This window comes from Sphaeramia orbicularis, chromosome 16 (genome assembly GCF_902148855.1).
Source record: "Sphaeramia orbicularis chromosome 16, fSphaOr1.1, whole genome shotgun sequence".
NCBI classification, from domain to species: Eukaryota; Metazoa; Chordata; class Actinopteri; order Kurtiformes; family Apogonidae; genus Sphaeramia; species Sphaeramia orbicularis.
The window spans coordinates 778,376-802,421 of record NC_043972.1 but is presented as its reverse complement, the minus strand read 5'-3'; the positions used below and the strand labels follow the sequence as shown (position 1 = coordinate 802,421).

General features: G+C 37.9%; 1 protein-coding gene across 4 annotated transcripts in view; it reads left to right on the top strand.

The window, feature by feature from the left end:
• Positions 1-24,046, top strand: part of cdk14 (cyclin dependent kinase 14) — a 461,964-nt gene that overhangs the window by 284,531 nt on the left and 153,387 nt on the right. For all 4 annotated transcript variants that reach the window (XM_030157361.1, XM_030157362.1, XM_030157364.1 and 1 more), the window contains one exon: positions 2,408-2,501. In XM_030157361.1, the coding sequence (XP_030013221.1) occupies positions 2,408-2,501 (94 nt within the window). The remainder of the gene's footprint in view (positions 1-2,407; positions 2,502-24,046) is intronic.

The window sequence follows — 24,046 nt, the reverse complement described above, 5'->3', positions numbered from 1 at the left end:
GTCTCTCTGTCTCTGTCTGTCTGTCTGTCTGTCTCTCTGTCTGTCTCTCTGTCTGTCTCTGTCTGTGTGTCTGTCTGTCTGTCTGTATGCACTCTCAAGCATGAATCATTATTGATTTAAAACCCTAACCCAATGATTAGCCATGGTCTGTAGTGGACTTGATGACTTTTTGCCAATAGTCGGTAAAAGTACAGCTGAGATACAGGCCAAAGCTGGGGGCAAGCCCCTAATTTGCATATTCAGAAAATGGCTTCTATCTTCAAAACCAAGATGGATATTGACTGACTTTCTATTATCAACTAATAGGAAGTCCCATATGACCTTTCATTTGGACCCATCCTGTTGACCTTGGATGATCCACAAAGGTCAAATGCAGAGTCATGATTTTCACAATACTCAGTTTTTGCCCATAACTCTCTCTGTTTTGCAGATAGAGAAAAACGACAGGTACCACGTTATAAAGCTTGAAAAAGTAGATGAAGTATTTTTTCAGTTTCCTGTATCATTTCCCATTTCAGAGTTATGGCAGAAAAGATCAGTTTTCTGCACTTTTTTGCAATTTCCATTCACTTATAACTTTGGAACTGTTTAAGATAGAAGAATACGACTTCTACCACAGTGTTCAGCTTGTAAAAGTTGGAAATACTGTTCTTTTAGTTTTCCTCTATCACTTGTGGTTTTGGAGTTATAACAGTTGAAAGTTTCCACGTCACTTCTGTGTAAATTCACAAAATGGTTCCTATCTGTGAAATGATTGCATCGACTAACGTAGTATTATCCACTAATCAGAAGTCACATCTGGCCTTTCATTTGGTACTAATTTTGTTAACCTTCAATGACCTTGAAAGGTCAAACTCAATGTCAAGATTTTCAAAACACCCCATTTTTGACCGTAACTCCCTCAATTTTGCAGATTGAGAAAAACAACTAGTATCAGGTTCTAAAGTGTAAAAAAGGCCTCCAGCAAACGCACTACCTCTGGCAGTTGAATTTTTTGATTCTTATTTTGTTGTGATGATTAGGGAAGGATAGGGTTGTTGTGACATTGCTTTGTTTTTGTTTTGGGTATTATTTCTCTCTTCTTCGTGAAAAATAAATTGCTACTTTGTTGTCAATTGGAACATTGGTCTGGGTCTCAGATTCTTGGGGATGGGATGAGTGGGGCACCTTTTAAATATGTTGTGTTCAGGTTTTCCCTAGTCCAGGGACATAACTTTTTTTTTTTTTAATTAAAAAGGTAAAAAAGAGACAAATGCCATTCCAGTTTTTGTTGAGTCCAGGAGATGCACTTCACCAGCCCATAAGGCAAACGAGTCCCAAAAATAAAAAGCCTCGAATCGTGGAACAAAGTTCGTTCGACCTTGTAGTGACCATTCTCCTTCAGTATCTTAAATGTAACAGTAACTGCACTCAGGTAACCACAGTGGATTTACATTGTCCTCCAAAGGATGGTCTGGTTTGCCCAGAATAAACACAGTCAAATGGGGCTCATATACTCACCTAAAGAACACTCTGATACAAGTTAATGAAAGATTGAACAACATGTTTGGAACTGTGTACAGAAATCAAGGGGGGGGGGGGGGTCATCTGCCTCCGTGTGTCATAGAAATGATCATTGATAACCAGTCAGAAATTAAATAAGAATGTTACACAGAAAAAATATTGCTAGTGAGATCAAATCTGGGGACATAATTTGTTCTGGGGGCTCGTCCGGGATCTGAACTCAGGACCTCTCAATCTAATGGAATTTTGTTGCAGAATCCAGAGTTGTTATTTTACTCAGAGAATCAAAATAACGCCGTCTTGCTCCCAGTGTCTTTGCGGGGCAGAAGTGCAAAACTTCATCTGAGCAAACTGCAAACAATCTGCAGAAAGACAGGAAGGTTTAAGCCCAGAAATGAAAACTGTATTGGTTTGGATGTGACCTTTGTCCCCGCTCATATGCACAGCTCAGCTAACAGAGCTGTTCTGCACGCTCCACCAGAGATACGGGAAGCCGAGGTTACAGCCGGGTCAGGAGAGATGGAGGATTTTCTCTGGCAGTGGGGCTCAGGAATGTTAAAACGGGAAGAAATCTGAAATTTTGAGGGATGACTTCGGAGTAATTTCATACTCTCCTCGCGTTGCCGGTGCTTCTGCTCGGAGAGAGGGGTGTGTGTGCACTGAGGCAGAAACCAGCCTGTCAGGAAACAATAGTCCTTCTGACAAATGAGCTCTGACAACAGTTTACACACATGCACTCTTCCACACATATCACCTCCAGTCCATTCTCGTTCAGGTCTTGATATTTCACAGAATTACACACACTTGCATTTAACAGCTTTCAGAAAAACAACGAATCTGTAGCATTTCAAAAACTCTTTACTCCTGAAAAGTAAATGAGCGCACGTTTTCCTTTGTCTTCAAGGGGCGTGGGCTGCATCTTCATCGAGATGATCCAAGGAGTGGCTGCCTTTCCTGGGATGAAGGACATCCAGGATCAGCTGGAGAGGATATTCCTGGTGAGTTACTGAAGTTGCAGTATTCGTGTGTGTGTCTGGCAGATACCGCAGCAGATACTGCAGTGAACGTCCTACCTGGCAGCCGACATCGGTGCTGGATGATCTTCTTTTATTCAACCTAATCTGAGTTGATTTTGGATGAAGTGGTGTGACCTTCGAGGAACTGACGCACTTGTTTCTAAACTCTGCATCATAAATTAAGAAAAACTTGACAGATGAGTCAACTTTTAGAGGTGGTTGTGTGGTTAAATATAAGCATGTAGCAATGAATAGGTCAGAAGTGGTGCTTTAAAAAGAATTCTGATTATATAAAGACAGTTATTTGCCATTTGTACATATTCGGGTACAAAGGAATTATTCTGCAGATGTGTCCTCAGGCCGTTAACCCTTAAAGACCCAAACACCTACGGGCAACCAAAAGCATCTACTGATGCAAAATGTTTACTACATGTTGATCCATTAACCCTATCGATACATGTCAATAATTGGTGTAAAATACAGTTCTTCATCTTTTCATGGTCATCAGATATGACCCATTTGGACGTTCAGAGGCGCCGTAGTTACCATGGAAACACCATCATCTTCTACAACATTGTTTCACCAGTAAAACCCATGGAGTTGGATCAATGACAGTGGATGGAGACCTAGGGCGTCGATAAGAGGGGTTAAACATGACAAATTCATGGGGCCCAGCATGTGTGGGGGGTCCAGTGGATACAGGTTAGAAGTTGTGAAAATTTCATGTAAGATCTGTTGTGTATGAGAGGGATAGAAGTCAGGAATCGGACGTTGAAAGCATGTTAAGTTCCAGTTTTGTTTTCACACTAGCTTAAGTGATGTTATATATGGACCACACCCCCACATACATCCCCCCCCGTGCTCCGACAGATCAACAAGATACTGAATTTTATGACGTTTACCTTTCATGAGGCCCACTATTAGTATCAGCACCCCTGATGGAGACACTTGTTTTTACGTTCAGTGTTTGATATCTTTGCTGGAAAAGTAAATTTCCTTCAGTTTTCTCTGTTTCTGATATAAAAACCCTCAACTTTAAACTGAGCTTTTTATGAAAATCTGCAGGATCCATAAATTCAATATGGGAAAATATCTGCTTTTCACTGAAAAAATGCAACATACAGCAGTGAATATTATAATAAATGATGATAAATCACTTAAGAAGGGTTAAATAAAGAACAAAAAATCTTTTGGGAAGTGCCACAAAAGTAGAACTGGGTCTTTATGGGTTAAATAAAATGATCGCCTTATGTGGAAAGAGGCTTCAAAACTAATTGCTCCTTTCCAGGATGTGACAGTAACGACACTGCACAATTACACAGATCAGCACATCCAAACATTACTGAGGTGTTTGACTGTAGATGATGAAGCCTGAGTGACCAGAAAAAGGACAGGATGGATGTAAACTACCGTACTGACAGCCTGGCTTTGGAAACTGTAGATAAACCATAAAGTAAAAGGAAGAGAATGAGTTGGACACAGTTTTCCACACTCGTTGCTTTTGGCTCTGCTGACGGTTGTCTCATTTGATGACCGAGCACTGCTGCCGCCCATGTGCATTCTAAACATCTGTTGCCTGAATGTACTGAAAGCATTCTCTTTTCCTACTGGGATATCTCCAGCAGGATATCACAGCATGTCTCAGAGTGCCTATCATGTCAGGATGTGAGGAGCTCTTCTTCAATGGAGCCCTCTCAGGAGGAGATAAAAACTGCATTTGCAGCATAAATGCGGTTTGATCTCATCCTCAGTTCCCCCTAGGATTTACGTGGACTAAAATCCTTAAGAAGCAACGTTCAAACCATTTCTAGAGAAAAAAAAAAATCAACTCTGCCTGGCACATGACAGGTGAACAATACAGCCACCATTAGGTAATTGCATAAATGTATGTATTTCTGCACTGAAATGTAGGATGGCATAAATATTTTAATGCGAGGCAAGGTTTCAGGAATACTTTAATCTCCTGATCTGCCATCTTTCCATACAGTTCATCCCAAATCTCTTAATTGAAGCGGAGTGTAGACGTAATGGATTTATATTCATAGGCTGGAAGAGGCTGAATAATTAATGCAGAAAATTACAGAGATGAGGGAAAGGCTTCGGTCAGGGAAGATGTCAAGTGTGGAGACAAAGCATTTTCACTGCTGTTTAGCCCGTGGCCTAAAGGCTAAAGATATAGATCTGAGAATGGATGGATTTTAGATGAAGGGATGAGGAGAGGTGGAGGAAGCCCTGCAGGTAGGGGATCTCTCTCAAAGCGTGAAAACCTAGATGAAGGAGAGGGAGATGGAGCAAAAATGCTTCTTATTGATTGTCTTTTTTACGCCAGAAGGGAAAAGCGGGGCTTCCTGCACACATCTGTGAGAGCCAGACACAAAGAGCCACAACGATAGGACGATAGAGGAAGGAGGCCCAAGTGTGGGATGGCCGCCGGCCAGACTGACGATGAGCCTCAGCTGCACACCACGCCCCGCAGAGGGTTCACAGTTTGGGCTGGTTTTGTCTGTCAGGGCTTTTACAGAGGTCTGCACCCAATCCAATACATATATACATACTAAGACCCTGAATGAGGAAGGATATTTACAAGTGCACAGGTACATCTGGAGGCTAACGCTGGATTCACACTAGTGCTGCCGCGATTAGGCAACGTAATCGACCATGAAAATTAGTCGACGGCAGTTTTTTTAACTTGATGCATCGTTTTACTATTGACGGCCTATTTATTTTTGGCTGCAGCACCTGGGGAATCCATGCTGGCATCGGCGCCTGCAGCCGTACCTCAGAGACCCCGTCTTATAAGTGTAACGTTAATGGTTCATTCTTTATAAAATGAGACGGATTTGTCCTTAAACAGTGCTTTACTTTTCACATATCACAACTACTGCTACAACACTTCCTGAAACATCATCTCACATGACCCAACAAACCAATCAGGAGCTAGCAGTACTTAGACCAGTAAATGTAAGTGATTTAGAAAAGGCACACTGAACAGGTTATTTTAGCTGCTTATATACAACAGATGAAAATAATGAAATGTGTAGATAATAATTCTGCAAACATAAATGTAAATAGTTATTTGGGTAAATACTGTCAATATATTTTTAACAAATACATGAATTAACTTATTCCCTGTAATTTATTCCACTGTTAAACCATACATTTCTTCAACATAAATTATTTTAACTTCTGAGCCTTACATAAGCGTCTTAAGTTTCACACACACACACACACACACACACACACACACACACACACCCCACTCTTATGGTCGGTCCGTCCCCCCCCAGTGCATACCTCATTCATCCCCTCACCCTCGCTCTTATGTGGAAAACATCCCACTTTGTAATTTTTTGTTTGGTAGTACTTACGTTATTTATGTTGTCAGCCTTGTGATGAACTGGTGACATTTTACTGAAAAAGTTTTCTGAAGTTTCCTCTGTTTTTGGTACGATAACCCTCAAATTTAATCTGAATCAGTAAATTAAAGATAGGAAAATACCTAATTTTCACTGAAAAAAAATGGAAAATGGAGAGAATAATATTATGATGTGATAAATCACTTATGAAAGACTAAATAGACAGAAACATTTATTTGGGAACTAATACAGATGCAGCGCTGGGTCTTTATGGGTTAAGTCAGTCAGTAAGAATCTGCTAAATGGTCTCTGAATAAATGAAAACAGTCAGCTGAAAGATGCAAAAAATCCAGTTTGCCTTATTTTCATGCCGTCTCAGCTGAATGTGAAGCTCATATTTAACTCTTTGACATCATAAAAAAACACATATTGTCTATTTAAAGCTATATTATCCAATATTGCTGCATTAAAAATGGATCCAGTGACTTTGGAACCAGTACCGACGAACGAGACCAACTGAGAGGAATTCTATTAAGATAAAATGTCAAGTCATCAATGAACAAAAACATCTGTGAGGAAAATACTGACAGGTGGAACCTTTGCATTTCTGTTTCTCATCCAAATCCCATTCTCAGGTTTGTGTTATTGCGCGTCGGTCTGTCAGACGGACTGATGAATATGGAAATGTGGAGGTACGCTGCCTGTTACTGCAGAATTAGCCCAGCTGTCCGAGTTAGCCTGATGTTGACATTTCCATCGACTGCACGTGCTCCGTCCGCCGTCAGGGTTCGTATGCGCGGCCTCTGCGTCCGGTCTGAAGGGCGCCATCGATGAGTTACGTGGAGTCAGAAGCATCTTAAAGGCCATGTTGTTTGAAGAGGGGAAGGGAAAGGTCAGCGTCCATCACAGTGTGAGAGGCGTCCGTCCGGCCAGGACTGGAGTCAGCAGATGGAATGTCACAGCGTGGACCGGAGTTTTCCTCCTGTTCGTCGTCATAGAAACCATCAGTTTGTACATTTGGCTGAAGTGACCCTTTAAAGGGAAGCGTTTGAGTGAGTTAAAACTTCTTAAACATGTATTAATGACATCAGTTAGAGTGAAGGTTTTTATTTGCAGAACAATGAGTGGAATAAGTGGAGTATTCAGATAGAAAGAAATAAAATAGAGGATGCAGTATTTTGTAAGGATGTAATTCTTTGTCTGTTTATTGTGCATAAAATACCAGATTAACTGAAATTATCAGGCATAAACATTTATCTGAAATAAAGATCTTAGAAAAAAAAAAAAGGCAGCGGTATCTGATGTGGGACGGTGGTAACAGATGACTGACGGACAGGAAGTTCTGCCAGTTATTTTATTTGGACTGAATAAGTTGATTGGTCAGACTTTTATCAGAAATAAATCCTCCTGAGACCCAGTGATGCATTTGTGTCCTCTGTAGGGGACAAAAATGTTACAGTTTTACTAAAAAAAAAAATGCTGTCCATTGCAAAGGCCATTCTGTTAAAAAATAAATACAAATAATTTTAAAAATGTATCTGAAACAACTGTTGCATTATGCAGTTTCCAATCAAGATGAGGGTTTAATGTAAAAAAGCTAAATTGTCCCTTTCCTGGGTCTCAGGAGGATATGAGAATTAAACATGTTTGAGTTTCAAAAGCTGGTGGATTTCTTTTACAGTTTAGTTTGCCAAACACAAGAGCATTTTAAAATGACTAAAGAAAAGTGTAAAAATGCCACATCGTACAGTTTTACAGCTTTAAAAGAACTATGTGTAGTTCAAAAAATCATGGGAAGGAGTGCTTGTAGGACTCAACAAAAGTTTGTTGGAGGTGCTCTTTGGAAAAGGGATTCATAAAGTGGAAAACAAACAGAAGGACACTCCAAAGCGCTCCCTTTAAGCGTTACAATGTCTTTATTCTCAGGGTATGGTCATGTGTAGACCTTAACCCTTAAGGGTCCACGGTCACGGCCCTGTGACTCCATCACATGACATGTTCGACACGTCATAGCGTCGGAAGTGCGGACTTGAAACACCCTCCCACTTTTTATTTGATGTTGATAGAGCAAAGACAACCGGAAATATGACAGTTTGAAACTGGAGCAAACAAATGTGAATAAAAGTATGAAAATGAGGTGGTGGTGGTGGGGGGGCGTTAGATTTCTGACAGTATCATCGTTATTTTATGTCCTTTATCAAAACGGAAAAAACTGGCCAAATCTGCGGATTCTAATCAACAGGCTGCAGTAGCAGTGCAGGTAAGGGTGAGATTTACCGCATCTGAACCAGATGCAGAAACCAGGAGGACAGCGGGGGGCTGGAGACAACACCTATGTACAGATCTGCTTTTATGTCAAATATTTCAGTTTAGCTTGAATTTATTACAGTTTTGATTTTATACACCTAGTATCTGGAACCAATATTCACTTTTAAAGTCTTTGAAAAGGTTCGTTAAACATCTGTGTGTTATTTATGCAATAAATTACATACATTTTCCAAATTGGATTTTATATATTTTTTGGTGTTTTCTGTCCTTTTGTGTTTTTATAGTAGGTCAAAGTGAAAACATAATAGGCAGATGATACAGATGAAGTTGTGTTGAAAAAACAGATCCCAAACATGGGTATAGTAAACATTTGTTTGTATAGTATATAAAGGCCAAACCAAAAGGACTGAAAAACGGACAAAATAGGCTCAGACCACTAAGGGTTAAACTGACTCTAATCAGGATCTACGTGTTTCGGCTTCAGGCCTTCATCAGGAAGTCAAACAGGAAGCTGTTGTTTGACGTCCTAATGCAGCCTTTTTGGTCTTAATGACATTTCTTACATTTTGGTCTTTTTTCAACCATATACTGTACCTGATGTCGACTGTCTACAGTTTGGATTATTATTCATCACAACATTATCCAGACTCATCCCAAAAGGCGTCACTTAGTTAAAAGATCACTAATTGAATTTGGCATTTGCTCTGGGGCTGTAAAATAAACTTTCATAGAACAAATGCAGCTCAAAGTGCTTTGCAAAAAAAAAAAAAGAAATTACATGCACCAAGAGCTTTAAATTAAATAGATGGAGAAGGAACATAAAAGCAGGCATAAAAAGCTGTAATTATTGTAATATAAGATTGAAAATAAAACCCACTTTATGCACATTATTAGATAAAATCAGGATGAAATTATAAAACATAAAATTCACAGTGTGAGATGGAAGATAAAACCCAAGGAGTAAAATAAAATAAAGTTGAAAAAAATATATTAATATTTTGTTTTATTAGCGTACGGGGTGAAACAAACTCAATTCTAATCATTTTATCACATAAACATTGACACGTTTCTTACAGCGAGGCTCATTATAGATCTTGAAGTTGCCAGAAAAGTGAGCAACTACTATAACTAGTAATTAATCTGCTTATTTTGATGATTAAATGATTAATTACATTTTCTATAACCACTCTACAGATGAAATATGAATAAATACCTAAAGATGAGAAAGAAAAACATCATATTATCACATCTGAGAGGCTGCAAAATGTGTTATTTATTAGAAAAATTACCCAAATATGTTGCAAATTCAGTCATATAAACCAATTATAACCAACAGTTGTACATTTATATTGATATAAACTGTGATGATTGTACATTTTATTAACTCTGCACTGGTTTCACATTATTGAGGTAAAAAAGTTCCAGATCCACTAACATTGGACTGTTCATACATGAATGTTTGAATCTTTAATGAGTCCTTCATTGATTCCAACCTTGTCTCCAGTGCACATGTGTCTTTTTGTCTTTTTTTTTTTTCTACAGTTAATTACATTGCAGATGCTTCATATTTGTCAGTGCAGTCATTAGCCTTTTGATAATTAATGTCCTGTCTTGTTAGATGCATTGAGTCTTCAGATGGATCATTAAGTACATACAGTAGAACACGACTTCCTTTAGTGGACAAATTCATCAACTACGGAACATGTTTTGATAGATGTGAGCAGGTTTTAACCTTCACACAGAGTCCATAAGATGGAGAATAAAGTGGAAAAAGTCATAAAGTAAAGGCTCCGAAATGTAGTTAAAGTATAAAAGTAGAAAGTATCTCTTTAACAGACATCTCCACCTTCTCTGTCTGAAGATAAGTGATATTAAAATAACATGAAAATGATCAAAACCTCATGGAAAACCATGATAAGCTGCAAATAATGAACGTAAACGTCCCTCTATGTGCAGATAATATGATCAGATGGTATCTATACTCCACTCTCCTTTTCTACTATATTTTGACAGGTAGTTTTTTTTTTTATCATTTGTTGTCATTTGTGCTGAAAGTTGATAAATGTTTAAATACATGATATTTTGTGTTATATTGTTTGCGTTGGTTTTGTTCATTTAGGTTGAAATTGATCCACGTTGAGAAGACGGACAGTGGAAAAAAATATACAATATATATGTATGAATAATGACAATAATAATAAAAAGAATCTGCAAATGCATGAAAACAAAAGTAATTAGTATTTTTTTTAATGTAAGAATAAAGTAGGTATTTGTCTAAAAACCAGTACGCAAAACTGCATTTATTTGACGCATTTTATTCCAGATGGAAACACGACAGGTGAATTGTGGCAATTATAAACCCATTAATCAACCATTAAAGTGAAACCACAATAAAATGTCATAAAAAAAGAGATAATAAGAGAAACAAAACTGACTTAAAATGATATTGAACACATATTAACCTCCTCAGACCCAGGAAATGTCAGCAGTACCAGCTGTTTTTGTTTTTTATTCAATCAGTGCCTATACTGGAAACATCCTGATGCAACAGCTTTTTCAGATGGAATGTCCTTTGTGGTGGACAGTTTTCTTTTTTTTGTATAAAGTTGTAAAACTCTTGTCCACAAACGTAGACAGAAAACCCACAGCTGGGTCTGAGGAGGATAAATGACTAAAATGAGATAAAATAATGTAAGTAAATTAATAAATAAATAAAAAATAGATATAAGCAAATAAAATAATATAGAAGACTAGTAAAAAAAAAAAGTATGTTTAAATGTATAAATGATAAGTAATGATGAAATAAATTGAAACAAAATTGATGTTTTTACAGACGTGAAATTTCGCCCATTATAATTAAATGGGAGAAAAAAAAAAAGATTAAAAAAAATTCATAAAAACTGAAACTTTGACCTACTTTTACCAAAATGTACTCACATCTATTCTGGGTCACTGATAATCTCTAAACCCAGTTTGGTATGAATTCAACCGATTGTTTTGCTGTTACAGACATGTGAAATTTCACCCGTTGTAAGTAAATGGGGAAAAAAAAGATTTAAAAAAGTCATAAAAATGTGAACTTTGACCTACTGTTCCCAAAATATAATGGGATCTATTTATTCTGGGTCACTGGCAATTTCTAAACCCAGTTTGGTTTGAATTCAGCCAATAGTTTTGCTGCTAAAGTCTTAACAAACAAACAAAGGATAAACTGAACCAAAACAATATCCCTCGCCTCCCCTTTTGGGGGGGGGGGGGGGTGTTAATATTTGGAGTTGTCATTATTTCTGTACTATTATTTTACTGGTCTGACCCCTTTGAGATCCCACTGGTCTGAATGTGAGCCCTGAAATCAAAGGAGTGCCAGCCCTGCCCTAAGGGGTCCAGGTTCTGAACACTCCATGTGGACGCTGCTTCCTGTGGGTGGAGTCTGCGTGTGCGTCCAGTCCATGTGTTGGTTTTCCTTCAGATCACTGGTCCCGCCTCTTCGTTTTCTCTCTGAGGACGTCCGTGTGAATTAAAGCGATGGCGGATGAGGCCACGCCGGCCGTGGCTGCTTAACAAGCTGTCAGCGCAGCACAGATTAGATCCAGCCCAGGATGTGCATGAATATGGACAGGTCTATGTGCAGGAAATAACCTGTCAGACGGAGGTGAGGGCGTCTGCACACACATGTCCACAGTCTGTGTGTGTGTGTGTGTGTGTGTGTGTGTGTGTGTGTGTGTGTGTGTGTGCTGAAAAGACAACCAGCTGCCTCTTTACATTAAGCTGACTGAAATAGCTGTTGTTGGCGGTGAAATATGACTGTGGATAATACGATGACTCCTGTTTCTGTACAGACGACCTGTTATTTACATGAAAGCCATCGGATAAGTTTACATGATCATAATAACCTGATTATGGGCATTAAGGTGAGCGAATTATACTGCAATTATACGACGGCTTCATTAATATTCCTGTTGGTGCGTTACAGAGGTAGACAGATGACTGTAGAAGCAGCAGGAGAAAAACACTGTTTATGACGCAACAAGTGCATTAAACATAAACAACCTGAACCTTGAAGACCTGACCAGCTGACGACGACCAACGGCGTCTGCTGAGCTAAACTGGGTCACACCTGTCGATCCACTAATCCTATCAATACATGGAAATATTTGGGGTCAAATCCAGTTCTTCATCTTTTCGTGTCATCAGATACGACCTGTTTGGACGTTCAGAGGCTCCGTAGTTACCATGGAAACACCGTCATCCTCTAGTCTGTGTTTTACTGTGTTTTTGTCGTTGTCTGTTTAGTCTCGTTTCACTTTTTGCAGTTTGTCATAACAATGTTTTTGCTTTCTGTGTGCTTTGTTTTTGTTTTTTTTTTTAAATTATTACTATTTTTAACACTGTTGTTTTATTGTCGATATCGCCTCGTTTAATTTTTAGTTTTTAATCATTTTGATATTGTCTTTTTTTTCACTTTTTTGTGGTTCATCGTTTTTGCCTTTCAAATACATTTTTTTCTTGTTTTGTCTTTGACATCATTTTCATCTTGTTTCATCTCTTTTAGTTTGTTTTTACCATTTAACATTTCATGGTTTTTCATCTATTTTGTACTATTTTCCTCTATTTTTCCATTTATTTTGCCACTCATCTTATGTTATTTCATTACTGATTTCATCTTTTACGTTTCAGTTTTGCTTTGTCTTGTATATATTTCATCTAGTGTGTTTTTTATCTTTAGTTTTGCCTTATTTCATCTTTTACATTTTGTTTTTATTACTTTCGCCTAGTTTCCATTTGTTTTTTTCATCTATTTTATTTTATTCTTTTAAATTTTCATTTATTTTAATCTCATCTTGAGTTGTGCCATCGTCTGTTTGATCTAATTTCATCTTTTTTGTTTTTAATCATGTTGATATTGTCTCATCTTGTGTGGTTTCATCACTGACTTCATCTTGTTTCATCCTTTACATTTTGGTTTTTACTTTTTGTCTTTTACCTTTTTACAGATTTGATCTTCTATGTTTTTTGTCTTGATTTTTGTCTTATTTCATCTTTTACATTTTGTTTTTATTACTTTCACCTTCTCCTTTTATGTTTTTTTTTTAACATTTTCATTTATTTTAATCTTATTTTGACTTGTGCTGTAGTCACTTTGATCTCATTTCATCTTTTACATTTTATTTTTGCTGTTTCACCTTTTACACAGATTTATTCTTCTTCATGTTTCATCTAATTTTGTCATAATTTTCATCTTGTTTTCATCTTTTATTTCATTCTTGTTTCAATATACATACTTCTATCATGATAGGATTTCAACCACACTGCCCAGCACTGAATAAAAATATAAAATATAATACAACATTAGCAGAAAAGGTTTTTCTGTGGCCTAAACATAGAAACATAAGCGCATTAGTGTTGTGTTCCATCTTCATCTCTTCAACCAGGTGCAGGTTCATTACATGTCAGACTGAGCAGATAATCCATCGGATCATGACGGATACCAGCCCGTGCTTCATCTTTCACGTTGACATGATCTGTTTGTGTCTTTGTGAAGCCTGTAGTTCTGGAAACGCTGCCTCTGACAAACACGTTCAGTTCAGAGTGAAGCTTTTACTGGGTCTCCATGGCAACTTTAAAACAAACCCCACATTCACAGAAAATAAGACGAAGAAACGGCTCAAATCTGACCCCGTTTGCATCCAGGATAAGAACAGCTGATGGTGTCCTTCCTTCTGCCTTTTCCACATGTCAGATGTTTGGCTCTGCGTTTCCTTTTCATGCTTTTAACGCGTTTTCGAAGGCGCTTTCAACGACCTTGGCAAACGAAACATTCCCTGCAGATCCATTAACACTTTAATTACAGTAATAATTAATGTGGAAGTGTTTGACGTAGTCTGCACACCTCAGACTGAGCTGAGAATAAAACAGCATCAAAACAAAAATGGTTTTATTTGTATTAAAACTACAAGTCTTAACATTTTTAATCACAAAAAATATTTTGGTAAGAGTCTGAATGTTCTATAGAAACACATTATTATGGATTTGCTTCTTTTCCTCCTATTTTTTTTGTCTTTTTCATTCTGCAAGCCATTTTAGAATTTTTTTCCCCATATTTTAGGTCAGTTATTGTAAGTTTTTTCAATAACAAAAATTTGCAAAAATGAAAGTATGAATAAGAATAAGTATCATCAGGTTTTAAAACATGTTCTGTTGATCTTCGTAACTCCTCTAATCATGTATAACTGCAAAACCAGTAAAAATGTACAGATAAGATAAGACAAAATCACTTCAAAGATGTAACAAGATCCATCCATCCATTATCTTCTGCTTTATCCGGGGCCGGGTTGCGGGGGTAACAGTCTAAGCAGGGACGCCCAGACCTCCCTCTCCCCACACACCTTCTCCAGCTCAAGATATAATATGAAAATAATGCAAATGTAAAATTATATATTAGACAAAAATTCAAAAGCCTATATTTAATAAAAGCCTTTTTTCTCCAACGAAGAAGACAAAAAAGTGCATTTTACTTCATGATGATACAACGTTTCTTAACAGGACAAGGGTTATTTATTGGTTCACCAGCCAATAGGCCATGAGCTGTTGTGTGTCGTGGTCTTCATCTTCATCGTTGTCTTCGTTGTTGTCTTCATTTGCAGTTTCTTCAAACATCTTCTCTGACAAAACTACTGATCGGATTCATTTCAAAGTTTACCTGTAGCTTCTATTAGTAGTTCCTAGTAGTTACTATTACAGTAGTTACAGTAGTTACTATTGAGCGCTGATAGAAGTCATATATGGACTGACATGTGGGTCCATGACCTTTGACCTTCAGTGACCTTGAAGGGTCAGACTCCAGGTCACCAGTGTCTACGTTTCAACAGTCTTCTTCTCTGAAACTACTGGTCGGATTAATTCTACAATTATATATGTAGCTTCTTTGGGACAGTGTCTACAAAGTTTGTTCACAGTTTTGAGAAATTTCAATTTCTGAATTTTTGAGGAATTTTTGAAATATTTCAATTTTGTCTTTACTTATAATGTTCCATATTTTAATGGCTTATAACATGGAAGTGGTTACAGGTATCAATATAGTTACTATTGAGCACTGATAGGAAGTTATATATAGACTTTCATTTGGGTCCATGACCTTTGACCTTGAGTGACCTTGAAGGGTCAAACTCAAGGTCACCAGTATCTAGATTTCAACAGTCTCCTTCTCTGAAACTACTGGTCAGATTCATTTCCGTTTTTTATGTACTTTCGTTGGGACAGGGTCTACAAAGGTTGATCATAGTTTAGAGAAATTTAGATTTTTGAATTTTTGACAAATTTTTTGAAATATTAAACATTTGCCTTAACTTATAATGGGACATATTTTGATAGTTTATAACATAGAAATGGTCACAGATATCAGTATAGTTACTATTGAGCACTGACAGGAAGTCATACAGTCACAGAAAAAATTATCAGACCACCTTTGTTTTCTTCAGTTTCTTATTCATTTTAATTCCCGGTCCAACTAAAGGTCCATTTGTTTGGACAAATATAATGAGAACAACAAAAATAGCTCATAGTAGTTGAATTTCAGAGCTGATATCCATGGTTTTAATAATAAAAACCCAAATCCCTTCAGTTCTTCCATCAGTATCTGTGTCATTGTACTGATAAAAACAGTGCTTTTATTCATTCCATGTTTTGTTTTCTGTCTGCTTTAGTCACATGACACACACAGCAGTTAGGACTGGATTGCAGAACCATAGTTTTTAAGGACTTTTGATGGTCTAATCATTTTTCTGTGACTGTGTGTGGACTTTCATGTCATTCGTTGTCGTTCTCCTCCAGTGAAAGTACCACCCACAGGACTCGAACATCGCAGCAGAACCTGACGACCTCACAAACTCAACTTGTTATTGATGCTTAATAGAACATGACGCTGAGCTACAAGGCTACTGGTCCTATTTTATGTCTTTATTGTCACTTCAGTCGCTGTACTTTAATTACACAGACTATGAACGTTCTATGTTTGTGTTCAAAACAAAAGTCAGCGGCTCCTTCATACGCGGTGCTTCACCAAAGCGCTTCCACGTCGTAAAGCGTCGTTTCCCCCTGTGGAGACCTCTGCTTATTCAGAGTGGATTCCTGCTATGAGGCCTAATCCACTGCACATGTCAGCTGATCTACCCTCCAGAGAACCAGAGGCCTCTGCGGAGATAAATAATGCCGTTTCACCGACAGCCGCTGCGCCGGTGACATGAGCATCCATCTGCTGAAACCCGGGCAGGATAGACGGGGGCTTACCGAACACATTCCACCCGGCCGCGGTGGGAGACAGCTGATCCACTTGGCTCTGGTTCTGATCCGTTTGACCCCCGCCTGGAGGTGACCCCAATCTGCTCGATGTGACCGGGGTGGGAGTGGGTTTGTGCTTTTTTTTTTTTTTTTTAGAGAGGGATGGAGGCCTGGGGTCAGTGTTAGGACATGGGGGGGCAGAGGTAGGACTGAGGAAGGGGTCGGTTTAGGACCTGGACCTGGAGACCGGGTCATGGAGATTAAAAAAAACAACAACAAGTGGATATGGAATATAGAAGAATAAAGTTTCCATTTTTGGACAACATTCACGTTTGTTCAGGTCTGTAGCGCTGGTAAATGACATGAAAACACAAATTTGCTGCACCGTTTTTTTTTTTTTTGTTCAAAATGTTTTTATTACATATTGAGTCATCCAGAAAAGCAGAACACAGTCATTGTTTTTGTTTGTTTTGGTTTTTTTTATACCCAAACCTGATTTCTGATTTAATGATTTTCTGATTTAGTGATTTATTCCCAACATGCAGTGAAATTTAACATATATGCCAACTAGCACAACATACATAATAACACAAATATCAAGAATCATATCAGTCATAGACAGAAGAACAGCACAATAGTTCCATTTACATGCCTGAAAAGCCATGAACCCATGAACATTCCCACCCTGTTACACTGTAAAAAAGATGATAATTGACAGTAATAATGAATAAATAAATAATAAGGAACACACATAGTCACAGACTCGTATTAATCTGACTCCTGTGGAATAAGTGCAGGATGGACCTGTTTTATGGGATTCAGAACAGGTTCCATGTACTGAAAACTTACTGGCACATCCTCTTATAGAATATCTGATTTTTTCCAATGTTAAATGATGTCAAAGAGCCAGAAACCAAGATTTAAATGTTGGAGGTTGTTGATCTTTCCATTTCAGTATAAGTATAATTTCATATAAGTCTATGAGCTAGAAGAGTGGGGAAGGCAGTTAGATGTTTAGATGTTTAGATTTTTGGTTCAAATGAAAAGAACCTGATGGAATGCCAAATATTGCGATTGTTGCTTCAGGTTCAATATGAGACCCAGTTACATCAGAAAGAAATTTAAATATAGACTGACAAAAGTTTTTCAGTTTGGAACCAAACCAGAACATATGAGACAGTGTGGCCGCTTCAGCTGCACAACCATCACAAGTAGAATTCAAGTCCCATTGAGTTTTAGTCCACTTGACTTTGGAGCAGTGCAGTCTGTGCACCACTGTCAACTGAATGACTCTGTGTCTGAAACAGCTGAGGATGAAAGAATGTTGTGAAGTATACATTGCCATAAATCTTCAGGAAACCCTGTATTTATACCATGATCATTTTCATCCAGATTTTAGAGGAGATTTTTGAGATTTAATCACCGAAAACAACCCTCGGTGAGTGACTTAGTGGAAAAATTAGCACCGCTGCATCCCTCTGTCCTGTTCAACTTCAGAGTACTGTCCTCATTTCTCTGTTAAAGGGCTTATATTTGTCTAAAGCCACTTTTATTAGTCTGTGCTTCATTTATTTGTGTATTTGGACTCTAATAGTTCATACAGTTTGAATTTGAACCCTCCAGCTGCTGCAAAGCTATCTTTAGATTCATTTTTGCAAAAATCCAGTGGATTTCTACAACCTGTTTGAATTCCTGTTTAATTTGTTACGTCTGTAACTAGTTACATCACGACATTTGCACATAAGGTCCAGACTTCTGATGAGCATTTCTCTGAGTACGCCATAATTGTTTGTCAGCAGCAGCGGTTGTAGTAACAACTGAAAATATGACCAAACTTGATTTTTTTGATTTTATTTATTTGCACATCATAGACAGCAAGAGAAAAAAAAAAAATCATGCAAGTAAGACCATTGTGCAGGAGAGGATAGAAGCCAGAAAAGTTTTATGTAAATACCTCCCCGGAAATAAAAAATACACAAGAAAAAAAAAAGAAGACCAAAAAATACAAGATATAACTGAAATAATAATCGAATAATAAACTTCAAGACGATTACCTAAAATGTTCAGTTGGTGGTTGTATTAATGAACACAAGTGTCTGAATGGGACAGAAAACATGGTCAACAACCTGGAGGGGGCGGGGTCATGTGCATTTAAAGGGCCAGCGCTCCAGACCACCTTTGCTGTCATTAGTCAGAAACAGGGTTGAAGATGGACCTGTGGAGTTGAGTGAATGAAGAATTCAGAGCCAAGCAGAGCATTTACAGTTTATGGAGAGCACAGGGACATGACGGAAAAGGAGGAATTCCATTTAAAAAAAAAAAACAAATATCACTCCTTTAAAGTAAAACAATGAAAATATTCTATATAAAATATCCCTTTTGTCTCAGAAAACATTTTTTTTCTCCACACCTTAACCCTTGGATGGTGTTTGGGTCTGTGGGACCTGTTTTCATTTTTTATTAAAAGAAAAATGATGAGTAGTTATTTTTAATTAATTTTTTTCTTCATGTCTCATGTCTTGATTATATTACATTTAATTAAACAGAAACTAAGTAAAAACAAATAGCACTTTAATTCATAACTGTGATCTAAGAAAGGCAGATATTTAACATATGCATTTGTAGTTGCTTGTAATTGGGATAAAGTAAACATCTGTTGAGTATTTTAACATTAAATAGTTTGATTATGTTGAATTAAAAAACCTCCAAATGCAGTGGATCCACCACACCCATGAACACTGGCTGAAGAGCCAAAATCTGAACACCGCACAAGGGTTAAAAACCTTTTCATTCCATTTGTTTAATTAATAATAACAATAATAATAATAATAATGACCTTGGATCCAACCACTTAAAAAACCGCGTTTGTTTTCACAGATTTCACATGTGAAGGTCATTTTACTTGTAACATGGAGTCGGTCCTTGAATGCACTTGTCCAACGTCTGCTGTGGTTCTGGAGGAGCTGGTGAACATAAAAGCTCCTGATGATTTCAGCATTAACAAAGACACACAGAGCTTAGAAGATGCATTTAGCAGGCAGGGGGTGTCTTCATTAACGCTGCACTTGAAACGACTTCATCATCAAAGACTTCTTGTGCTTAAAGGAAAAACTTGAACTTAGAGTTTGGTGGAAACTTAAAGTCAAAACTCCAAGTGCAAAACTTGGACCTGGTACGTATCATTTAATCGAGCAGAGGTGAACATGGAGATGAAGAGCATCAGGAAAAGCACTCAGAAACTTTGCAAAAGACCATCTTAACTACAGAAAAGGATAAATGTCCGGTTACATAAAACTATATAAAAAGTATCTGGAACACTCCAACATGAACCGTATATGAAATTATAACAAATACACAACACATACATTTCTCCTTTGCCCCAACCCCAAACCTCATCTGCTGTCCACTCTTTTTTTTTTTACCCTGTCCCCTGAATTCCCTTCAAATCCATGAAAAAATTCCAACATGTGTCCACGTGTACTGTGTGAAAACTGTATGAAGTCTCATATTTGTGCTTTGCATTATCTTGTGTTCTTCACTGCAAATTTTGAAGAAAAGGGTTCAGTGGTGGCGGTCCGATGTCCCTGATCATCGATCAAAATCTCATTTGATGTACTCTGTGCTGTCAAATGACAATAAAGAAATCTGTAATCTGTATTACACAATAGATATTATGCAAGTTTAAAAAAAAGTCACATGCTGCAAAAATGACACTAAAGTAACATTAGAGGCAGAAATATTAACAGTTAAATTAAAGTAAGTCTAATTTCATGGCCCATTCGTGTGTGTAGTTTCACTTATAAACACAAACATAATAAAAGCTGCTGAACTGCTGTTAATGCAGGTCAACTAGTAATATGTACTTTCAACTTCCTTAATTTCTACTCTATGTTGCAAACTGAGTCTGGAGCTGAACTACCTGCCTGAAAACTGTAAATAAAGACAAAAATATCTACCGTATTTTCTGGTCTATAAGCCGCTACGTTTGTCCACACACTGTGAACCCACGGCTGTAAAATGGTGCGGCTAATTTCTGTTTTCTGGGCTAACGATCGATCCGGCTGACGAAGAAGGAAATAGAGCCGCTGCACGTAAGCGTGGCATCAATGAAGCGATGGTGAGACGCTGGAGACGGGGTGGGTGTGGCTTATAGTCAGGTGTGGCTTATATTGTGGAAAGTACGCTACGTGAAATTCAAAGTAAAGCAAAATTCAAGATGTTTTCTTGAATGAAGATAGTGGAGAACAACTGTGATGTGACCCACTGGTTTCTGAGCTGCTGCTGTAAAGTCAGCAGTTTGTGATGTGGCCACTGTCATGTTGACTTTTTGGAGCCATTAGTGACCATATTTGGACAAAAGGGGTGGAGTTGTAGTAGCACAAATGGTCTGAGGTGAGCTAATGCTAAATGATAGCTTATGCCGCGTTTCCACAACATGGAACCAGCTCGGCTCGGCTCAGTATTCCTGCAGACCGTTTCCATTCCAGGATACTACTGACTTTACAGTACCTGGTCGTCATAGCGATGCGGTGTTACTTCTGTGTCGTCTGCTCAGAGTTGCTGATAAACTCGCTCGTTGCCTATTGTCTGGTCTGAATGTTTCTGTCTTCCACCACAGACTGAACCTCCTGGACCGACCCTGGTCTAGTTTATCTGTTCTCATGTGGATTCATGGACCCACAGATTTACTGTCCACTAAGGCGGCCTTACACTGTGCGAGTTTAGAGACGATTTCTCACTCGTGCGACTCTTTCTGGGATCGGGCCGATGTGCCTCTAATCGTGTGTGGTGCTTGGTGCAGTGTACATGTTTATTGTAGTGTAGTACATGTAGTATTGTTTGGAAGCTCGGTGGAGGTGATACCAAAAAAGGGCGGGGGGGGGGGGGGGGGGGGGGTACCATCTGTACAGTATTTGAATGTGACCGCAGTACCAGTTTGGGCCACAGTCCTACATACAGCACCTTTAAAGTCTAACCTGGGTGTCAGTCAAAGCATCTGTTTGAACTCAGACTGAATGAACATGTCCGTATTGGCCTCATTTGGAGCCACTGTCCTTGACCTTTGACCTGGACCCATGTTCACCACCTTAAAGTGAAGTGACATTTGTCCTGCACTGATGTCTGGAGCCTGTCCCTGTTCTTCCGTCCGTCCGTCCGTCCGTCCGTCTGTCCTCCCTGTCTGCCAGAGTAAATATAATTCCAGATCGTGTGTGAAGGTCAGACCTACTGTTTGTGTCTGGTCGGGTGGGTGGTCCGTGTCTCAGCCAATGGGGGGTGGGAGTATGTATGCTCAGCAGAATGTGCAGGCGGAGCTGCGGGTCACGACCTCTGACCTCATAGACATTCCTGCGTGGACTCACTTTCTCTGATCTGTCAGTGTCTGCATACACTCACACATGCTGACAGATGAATCTGGGCTAGGTCTACGTCATGGATGGTCACGTCCTGCCTTTCATCGCGCTGCTTCATGTGTCCATCACTGTGTCTGTGCAGGGAAAGGGGCGGGGCTTCTGCTTTCACATGTAAGAAAGAGAACGCCGTCCTGAAGAAAACGACAGGATCGGGCATTTTTTCAAGTTCAAGTCAGTCTTTCGTTTGACCTCTGACCCCATGACAGGAAGCAGAATAAAACACATCAGAAAATGAATGCAGTCCATCTCATATTGTCTGAACAAAAAGGTTAAAGGGAGGTCACACTAAATACCAACACTGTGGTTTATAGAAGCTGTTGAATAAAACTGATTAGTTTAGTCACTTTTGTTCAATTTGTTGATTATTTATCCATTTTTGTTCATTTTGTAGAATATTTGATCTGTTTTGTAGATTATTTTGTTCCACTTGTTGATTATTTTCATTTTTGTTCATTTTATTGAGTATTTTATGTGTTTTGTCATATTTCTTTTTTTTTTCCTTTGTTAAGTATTTTATCTGTTTTGTTGATTATTCTATTCCCTTTGTTGATTATTTGGTTGATTTTTGTTTTTTTGTTGTTGAATATTTTATCTTTTTTGTAGATTATTTTCTTGCGTTGTTTGATTATTTTGTTCATTTTGGTTCATGTTATTGAGTATTTTATGTTTTGTCAATTATTTTGTTCCTTCTGTTGACTCTTTTGTTCATTTTGTTAATGTTGTTGAGTGTTTTATCTGTTTCATTCATTATTTGGTTCCTTTTGTTGCTTATTTCTTTTCATTTTTATTCATTTTGCAAAGTATTTTATCTGTTTTGTTGCTTATTTTGTTCATTTTGTTCAGTGTTAAGTGTTTCCCTTTTTTTTCATTTTACTTGACTTGATGCTTTTGGTTTTTGTTTTAATTAGTTTTTACACTCACTTAAGTTTCTCATGTAAGAAAGCCAACACTGTTCTGAAGGAAAAAACAGAATCAGTCGTTCCTTCAGCTCACGTTAAAGGCGTCCAGACCTCAGAATGAACAGTCAGGGAGGTTTAAATCATTAAGTGACAGTAGATTTTACATGATTTTAAAAGTTTTTAATGTGGTCTTTAGTACCAGAATATTTTCCATAAATATTTTTATCAGGTTTGTTATTTTTCAGTCTTTATTTATTTCATGCAGCTGCCTCTTTTCAGTCATTGTCTACCCTGTTCCAGCAGCCAATCAGTGTAACAACATCTTAGTTAATAACAGCCGAACCCTGTGAAAAATATGATTTAACAAAACCCCTTTTGAAAGCATAATTACAGCCATTAGGTAATGATGTGGAATAATATGTCGTTTATGGCACAAATACACTCCTACTTGAGTCAAATAACCAGCCTGGCAATGACAGGGATAATAGCTGTGACATTTATAGCCACTGACAGGCTGTGTTGTAACTATGACAATAATATTACAATAATAATAATAATAATCTTTATTTATGGAGCGATTTTCAACATCCAAGTAAAGAAGTGCTTTAAAGAGGCAGCAAATTAAAATGACAAATACTTTTCAGGTGATTAAAAAAGCAGTTAGGTGTATAAAAACCAATAAAACTATATAAAAAATTTAAAATCAGCTGATAAACGTATATTTATTGAAGCATTGATCCACTACTTGTTGCATGATACAACAGAAAATGGTGCGTTTTCTCAGTGTTTCTGGAATAATTGGCTCTAAACTGGTCCAGACAAAAGGAAAGAACATGTAGTTCTACTCTCACTCATGTTTCATCAGGATGTGGTCGTGTTCGCTCAGATTTCTCCACTTAATTAACGACATCCCATCTTTTACAGAAACACGGCATTTTACCCAAGAGCTGCGTCTCTGTTTCATACACGGAAACACATTAATTAAAGCTCTGCAAAAAAATAAATAAATAAAGAAGCAGATCCTTGGACGTTTCAGATGTCTGGGCAGAATATAGACAGACTTTTTTTACCACATCATTAAAACCCAACACCATAAACAGGGACATTATATTAGGTACAGTTTAAGTGGAGGCCAGAAAATGTCCTGATTCTTACCAATAACAGCTTTTCAGTTCAGAAAAGTCTTTTCATCCGTTCATTTTCTACTGAATAGTCTTCCAGAGGCCTCTGTGTTTTTCATATATTCCTGTTCTAACTTATTCAACCACAAAAGGGTCCAAAAACGGCCACAAAAGGGTCCAAAAACGGCCACAAAA